This window comes from Homalodisca vitripennis, chromosome 4, assembly GCF_021130785.1.
Source record: "Homalodisca vitripennis isolate AUS2020 chromosome 4, UT_GWSS_2.1, whole genome shotgun sequence".
In the NCBI taxonomy this organism is placed as follows: domain Eukaryota; kingdom Metazoa; phylum Arthropoda; class Insecta; order Hemiptera; family Cicadellidae; genus Homalodisca; species Homalodisca vitripennis.
In genome coordinates this window covers 104,057,019-104,065,931 of record NC_060210.1, presented here as the reverse complement: position 1 = coordinate 104,065,931, position 8,913 = coordinate 104,057,019, and the positions used below count along the sequence as shown (strand labels likewise).

Genomic DNA, 8,913 nt, shown 5'->3' with positions numbered 1-8,913 from the left:
AAAAATATATAAATAATATACTCTGGGCCTCATAAAATAACTGCCAAATTTTGTTTAAGAAATCTTTCGAAATACTTAAATTTGAATTCGACTACTTTATCAATGTAGTCTTCTTCAGCCTATATAGTACTGGGTGATGAGACTTCTATTATAAAAGAGTTTTCAAAAACAGATGTCAAAAAATATTTGAGTGGTAGTCTCAAATTATATTACTTCAAAAAGTAGTAAAAGTGTTCCACACTAATTTATGAAATAATTTTGCGTTTCTTAAACATGTTCAAAACCCAATATATTTATTTTCTATACTTGCTAGAGTTCTATTGAGGAATTCGAACAATAGAAATTACTTCAGACGTCACAGGCAAAACAATCCGAGATTGAGAGAGCTACACAGTCAGGTAGTACAGTACAGGTAAATTTGAGTTAAGTACCACGCAGCCAATACAGGAAGCTAAGCTCTCTTATGTGTTTTGAGCTACTAAAAAAGAGTGCGTACCCAATTTCTTCTCTACGGCACCAACTCATGAGAGGTACTTTCAAATATAGATTTATTATTAAAGTTATACAATAATTTAAAAGGGAATTCAACTATCCAGAATATAGTTCGTGATCTAGACTCTAAAATTATAATTATGTACACTAATAGAAAAATATATTCATCACATTCTATATTTACTACACAAAAATGTATAGTTTACTGAGATTTCTACCAACAATAAATACCTATTACAAAATGTACTTAAGAGCTATTTGAACATCCAGATAATAATAATGAAGTGCTTTGGTTGAGGATCGAACTGTACTCGTATGTCAACCGGCTACAACCCAGGAAATGGATGCCAGTTTGGAGACCACGAATGTCCATGTCAAATCAAGTGATCTAGAGGATGGGGAATGGGGCATAAAAGATTTCCCTTCTATCAGGAATCCTCGAGAACAGCACAACACCCATTATGTTTCGGATGATATCTGTTGAAAGCCCACGTTTCTGAACCTGGTCTAGTGAGACAGAAGAACTTAAGAGGTGTGGATGTTTCCTATGACCGCCGTCTAGTAAGTGTGCTGGGTGATTCCTATATCCGGATACCTCAAGACATTAGTCTGATAATAGGCTACTGATAAAGAGGTTCAGACATGTGGTTTTTTCCACATGATTAGCGTGGACTTCTGGGACGATTAGAACTGTTCTGCCACGAGTTGGGGTTCTTCAATGTTGACTTTCGTGAGTATGTCATTCTTTTTCTGAGAAAGTATAATTTTGTCTTTAATATCTTCAGCCTTTGATAATATCCCTTACTAGATTAAAAGTCTTGATTATGTTATATTTTAAATCCATATTATTATACAAAAATCTAATGGTATCTGATGTGTGGTTGTGTGTTTTTGTTACTCAGTCACGTAAAAACTAATGGACCTTGTACTGAAATTTTACAGGGACATTGTTAAGGTTCCTGGTTAACACATAGGTCTGATCCTGTTTCGAGAATTCCTCCGGATATGCCAAGCTGGTCCTAAGAACTTCCTTAACACCCATTACACACTTTATATATGGACTTGCCTTAATCAGCAGGTAGTAATTTGTATTTTAATAATTTGTCAAGGTCTAGAAGAATACTTTTACACGCATTTCAAAATGTTAATGATTGTTATTATTCATCTGTCAGTCATTTACAATTAAAAAATGTCATGTTACGAGCAAAATCTTTTCTTTTTCTGGCTTTGTTTTTATTGGGATTTCAATCAACTGCAATAAAATGCCATACTACTTTATTATATCAGAAATGTATTAACTGAAAAGCTAAGAATTTAGATAGTAGTCTCCCTTTAGATTTAGAATCTCTCAACACTAGCCTAAAATACTTACATTTTAAAATCATTTGAGCTATTCAATTATTATGAAATTTGGAGTGAAATTCGAGAAATTTCAGAGGTACGTACAGTTTCACTCCCCGATTCCAGGGCACTATCTGTAAACTCAAATCTGAAATAGATCAAGAGATGAAATACCTTTCAGTGAATATCACTTGTCTCAGGATTGTGTGAATGCCATTTAAAGAATATGCCCATCGTGTCCCTGTTTTCATATTGAATTGCGTCTGAAGTCGCGTCTAACTACTAGTATACTCCATGAAATTCAAGATTGTCTGGTAAGACCACATCAAATAGTTATTTTTATAAAGTGCCTAGAATACAGTTCATTCAAGGACCCTACAAAGAGTTTTAGAAAATCCTGTCTCTCAAATTATAATGACACAAATAACGAAGCTAATGAACCTAAAGAAGCAAAAGATTTGAAGCGTAATTCTGGAGAAATAACAGTACAAAATGGGGTTTCTCAGTGTTCTATAAAACACATCTTCTTAGAGCTAAAAGTTTTCAATTTTAGCTTAAAATACATGTTTTTATTAATGTGATCAAAATGGAACATAAACGATTTGATTAGACCTCTAAAGTATAAACGTAAGCATTTAGTACTTATCTAGAGAAAAAGTAATATGATTTCGTAAAACTTGTATTCTGTAATGATCTTTAACTTATTCATTGATTAATAATGATTGTACTCTTACAAAAATAAATGTTAAAATAAGCTGAAAAAGAGGGTTAATTCTAAAAAAAACTGTAAAACAACTGACATAAATAGGTTTATTACTTAAAACAATGTTAAATTTACGAATGCTTGTCCATCTGATCATATACAGCTTTCTATTTATGTTTTCATGGAAAAATTCGTTCGTTAATAGTGCCTCTAAAGCAAATAAAGGCAAAGTTTAAATTCTCTGTGGTTTTACACTACAATAAAATTTCAAATTTGAAATTTCTAGCTTACAGGAAACAGGCTATCTAATCCTTTTACGACAGCGAGTTACCACATGTAGGTTTATAATATTTTATATATATATATATATATATATATATATATATATATATATATATATATGTCAGTTGTACTTTGGGTAAATCAAATAATAATGCTAGAATTTTTAGAAAAATTATTTAAAATTATTTTTAACCGAATGCAATGTTGTACTTTATATATAATTATAGATATATAAACAAATATATTTAATATATTTAACAAAATATATTTTATATCCATTAATGTAAAAGTGCCCGCCTATGGATGAGATTATATTAACGCACTCTTTCTGGGCCTTTCAATGATTAGCAAATTATATATATGACCTTACAACGCTAACTTACACTGAAATTATTGTATGTGGTTTATTTAATTTTAAACCCTAAAGTTAAAATTATGTTTTATGCTCGTTTTATGGCAGCAATGGCTGTAAGTGGTTTGCTCAGGCCTCATTATAAAAGTAGAAACCGAGCAAGATGCCCTTCAATTTAAGTTAGGAAACAATAGTGTAACGTAAAGGTTAATAATATAATTCATAATATACTAAAGATTACACTTCTAAGTCATTAAATATTGGAATTATATTTAATATTAAATAACATAATCAATCATACACTTTAAAGTGAGAAATCGCCTAATACTAATTTTCTTGTGATATACCTGCACTGGTAATTTCGTTCGTATGATGGAATACGCATTCTAGCGGAGGAAGCGTGAACTACATCAAAGCCTGTCTATAAGGAGTACATAGTACAACGTTTAATCGTGATTAATAATCTACCTATTGATTATTGTTTTTATGGTATTACTCTAATTAATTGTAACTTTAAATTACCGCAAACACTTAAGGTTGCTTTTTAATAAGGATATGAAGGTAAACTACGTACAGTTTTAATTGTTTAGTTGGTAGTAATTCAATGCCCAATACAGTAAATTTCAATGATAAGTAGCATCAAACTATTAAAACTATTCTTTGATTAAAGTTTGTTATTGACGATGGAAGGTGTGACAGGGTAACAGGTATTCGGACATTTGACATCGTTATGATTGCAAAAGGTATAACACAACGTTTCGAGGATTGAAATCTACCCTCTTATTCAGGTGGGGGAGGTATGAAAAACAAAAATTCTTATGTACATACAAAATTAGAGAACAGAAAGAAGAAAATAAGGGAAAGAAAAGGGTTCAAACATACGCAAAAACTGCTTGGAGTCTCTAGTCCAGGCATTGTCATTGCAGAGATTGTCGAATTCTCGAAACGTTGTGTTATACCTTTTGTAACCGTAACTAACGATGGCAATTGTCTGAAATCTTGTTATCCTATTAAAACTAGTTTCAGACGTCTCTAGTTATTTTACAGCATTGTAAACAATTAATGATCAATAATGATTTACAATATTCAATTATTGGGCATCTCATGCCTTAGTAATATTGTAACTATTGTTTAATAACTTTAACATCTATGTAACTATACTCACGTTAGGTACCAATACCTAATTTTGGCAGTACATATGGCGAACTATGTCAGGACTGTAAACAACTTAAGCAAGTGCTGCGAAAGTAAATAACAACCCGAAGATGTTATGGAGACGTGTACAGCAGCTCATCCGTGAGTATTTACCACTCTAGGGGAAAACAACCTTGCCTTCTCCAGTACCCGTTACTGTATAAATAACCGAATATCAGCAAACAGATCTCCTTTCACGTAGTCAAGGTCGATAATACAGTTCGGTGCAGTAGATCTTCGAGCCAACATGCGCCTCTTCGTGGTGAGTCTCTGTATATTGATATCCTGCTGTTATTGTGTTTCAAAACGACCAGCTAGCTATAGTAATCATTTTCATAAATTGCCATATGCACCAATATTCGGAGCGGGGGGGGGGATGTCCGAAATATGAGGAAGATCTGGCTGCAATTTGGTATCGTATTAGGTTTCCGGTTAGGAAAATATTATTTTATTTTAAAGGTCTTGCCCTTTAGATAATTTCTACGAAGATGGAAAAGTTGAAATTTGTTATCGATCTACTAAGAATTTTAGGCATTTAAAGAAGTTTATTTTCTTTATTTCTCATTGGTTCTCTCTGGTTGGTCTTTGGTTCTCATAAGCGATTTTGTTATCAGTTACGAATAAAAACGTTTTAAGATAAGAATGTGAGCTTTTACATTCAGTACGTATAGATAATGGAATAAATTAATACATTTCTTTAATGGATTTTTAAATATATTCTTTAATTAAATTTTTAAAATTTTAATGGCATGTTAATTGTTTTTAAGAATTCATTTTGTATTAATAAAAACGTGCTCTTCCCTTCAGTCATGCCTCACGTATACACTACACAAATGTACGTCTTTATCTTCAAAAGTTGTTATTTGGGCAGTATTGTAAGATTTTCTCACAACTTTTTTTCAAATACCTATTACTTCATGGAATGATAAAAACGTGTTTCCTGTCTTTAGAAAAGGAACCGCGACGAAGTATTTCTTTAAAAAAAGTTATATGTCCAACCGATTGCCAATCACTTTAAGGAGGATTAGAATCTCCCTCAGCAAAGAAACCATTCAACTTGACAACTTAACTTTTAGCATCTTGGTCAGTACCACGTCTAGCGACAAAGTGCATATTGTGTGTTTCTGATGAGGGCTCTGACTCAATGGCGCACCCAGAAATTTAATCTTCTCTGGGGGGTTTCCGAACATCAGGGAATCGGGAGCATGGAAAACCCTCCTAATTAGTAGGGGGAGGGAGTTCGGGAATCCCCCCCCCCCCCCGGAAATGTTGGAAGTATTAGGAATAAGACTAAAAATAAGATTAATTTATTTACACAACAGAACACAAAGGTTTTCTGTGCAAGTCAAAACATCAGTATACAAAGTAATTATACGAAATCAATAGAACACAACTTATGTACAATAAGTTCCTACACATGTACCTGAAGATGAGTTCATAGAATTTGAAATGTACATCGTACGAAAATTAAAAAAAATTTATCAGAAGTGTTCAAAATGTTTATTATTGTATATAATTTCATCAAACACTTTTTGAGGCTACATCTCTAATATAGAACAGAACTGTTTACAATAGAGTATACGATATAAATATAAAACAGAGTACACTCGTGTAAAAGTTTTTACAATTACTGTTATAACTATTTATACCTTAAAACACTATCGGTCCTATCAAGACATAGGTATCGCGAGAACATCGTGAAGATTGTAGAAAGCTTTCCCAAGTAAGCTTTTAAATGGTTTTTAAAAATGTTTAAATTTATTTGAATTTTTATTAAATTTGTCAGTTAATTGTAGAGTTTAAAGCCAAAATAAATAATTGAGTGTTTGAAAAGGTTGAGTCTGAATCGGTCTGAAATTAGGTAATTTCTCTGCCGTGTGTTGTAATCATGATTTAAATGTGGAAACAGATTTTTATTTTGAAAAACAAACATTAAGAAGGGAGGCCAAGGTTAGGAGTCCTCTCTACAGCATTCATCTGGCATCATTCACCAAACAACCATCAACGCTCTCTTTTGAAAGGTAAATACCCTATTAAAGTTGGTGACACCAGAAAATCTCCAAAATATTGATCCTTAGCTCAACTTAACTCAAATAAACATAAGTAACACAGTTTAAGAACTTCTTCGACAAACAGAAAGTATCCGGTACCAGGTACAGTACTCGATGCAGATAATTTGCACGTTTAACGCCGTTCCTGATACAAAGTACTAGAACTTGTTTAATAGTAACAGTATGTATTAAATATGTAATTCTAAACGAGTACGAGTACATTTTGTACTGAAAGTACTGGATACAGGTAGAAGCCACAAGAACTAACCTCACTTTTGTAGTTGCTGCGTGACGGTGAAATTCAAATATTCAGCTTTTTGAACAAAATGTAATTATTATATGTGCAGTATCATGTATTTCGTAAATTAAAATAGTTATAGATTTTGAACCTAAATATTTAATTATGATTGAATTCAAAGTTCCAACATAAATGCTATTTTTAGTCGAGAATAGCGTTATTTTTTAGTAGTTTACTAAGCGATCGATTATTTTGAAATAAAATGCTCTTGGGGAAAGATTCCGTTTGTCCCCCCGTCGGTGAGATATGTATTTATATATATATATATATATATATATATATATATATATATATATATATTTATATTTATAGGTTATCTCACAAGGATACACAACATAGTTTTTGCTTAAGGGTTGTGCAATGGATATAATGCAGCAAATGGTACACAATACAAAGAAATTTACAGTCTTCGTTAACCACTACTTTTTTACAAAATCGAGTAAACTGGAAGTACAGCAGTAGTAAATATGAGGAGGGGGGGTGGAAACGAGGAAAATTTTATAATATTTAAGTGAAAATACGAATATTTCTATAGTTATGCCGGTCATTAAATGAATTTGTCGCAAGGTATCTTTAATGTTAGGCTACTAACACATAAAAAAACCAATTTAGAACCTTTAATTTACAATCTACAATACCGATCGCAGTAGTGTTTATATCACTTTCAATATTAATAAAAAAATTTATATTTGCAATTTATACATCAGTAAGACACCTTTTAACACAATAGATTACATATTTTAATGTCACAATTGGTTCTAAAATATCAATTTAATTGCTACATATTCACTTAAGTAGTTCGTAAATACCACCTTTTCAAATGCACAAAAGCGTTTCTATATAGTGCATTAAAACATTATAAAAGTGACATAACGTAATTCGTAATAAATTATGTCAAATCGAGTATATTTTGCTGATCCTTTTGCGTTTTAGGTTTGTTTATTTATTTATGGGCTCAAACGTAAGAGTTAAACTACTGATTAAACTAACCCATCGGTGGACAAGGGAACTAGAGGAAGGTTATAAGTAAGAAAGATATCAAATCGGAATCTAATCCTGAATGATTTATTAAGCTTTTAAAGCATTCTGATAGGTAATAATAAATCTCATCGTACGTGGACTCCATAACAGAACGATATCATACCAAGAAACAAAGACACCTTTATTATTTAGTGCTGAAATTAATTAATCGGGAAAACCCCTACGGAACTTGTAGTAACAGACTGCAAAGGCATTGGTTGTGTTTTATGCCAAAAATACGTTTAAGGTACTAGTCCACATAATGCGTGACATTTGCTATTGTATTTTTAGGCGATGTGTGTGCTGATGCAGTTGCTGATCTCTACTCACGAGGTCTTCAGCGTGAAGCCCCACCCTACAGCGACGAGACCTCCAACACCCCCGCCGCCACCCCCCATTCTGCTCTTTGCCAACTCTTTTGAAAACCCTAGGGTTGATGCCATCTACGAGATGATAGCACCAACGCACATGCAATCAGGGTTGAAACCCTCCCTCTCCATCTATAATCCCGACTATAATGTGGTGGGTTCATCGGGGTACAGGCCTCGACCTCAGAATCCACAACGACCTCATCGACCTCAGCAGCAGCCCTTACGACCTCAGCAGCAGCCCTTACGACCTCAGCAGCAGCCCCTACGACCTCGGCCGTTCCACCCATCCCTGCCTTTCAGCCAGGTGTTGGCCCGACCCCCCGTCAAGATTCCCCCCAAACCCGCCAAGCCTCCTAGTCAGGTTCCTAGACCTCCGCCTAGGTTTGATGAATTCGGCTTCCAAACTCCATCTCCCTTTGCTACTTATGTACCCCTATTTAACTAGTTATATAGTTCGATAAATAGATTGACAGAGACTTATAGTAATTTATCTCTTATTAGATGAGAACAAACAGTTAAAAGTTCGTGAAGTGAGTTATGGGATCACAAGAATGAGAATTTTTGTGTCATATATAACACATTGTAAGTGAGTTAAAGTGTATTGTTATTTAATAATTTTATGTTGTACGTCATACTATTGTTACTGTACAATTAAATGTTTTTAAAACTTGTATATATGTCTATATGCATACTGTTGCTAGTGTGACATCATTATTGATGTGTCTCTGATTACTTGTAAAATATTTGCATTTATTGTTTTAGATTATTTATATACAGCAGTGTAATGACAGGTTAGGGAGTGCCTTATT

At 33.0% G+C, this 8,913-nt stretch overlaps 1 protein-coding gene across 1 annotated transcript; it reads left to right on the top strand.

Annotated features, from left to right (window-relative positions):
• Positions 1-8,027: 8,027 nt before the first annotated feature.
• On the top strand, positions 8,028-8,549 carry LOC124361142 (extensin-like). The gene has a single exon (XM_046815181.1). It carries the CDS (start codon positions 8,028-8,030, stop codon positions 8,547-8,549), a length of 522 nt encoding a protein of 173 aa, XP_046671137.1.
• Positions 8,550-8,913: the final 364 nt, after the last annotated feature.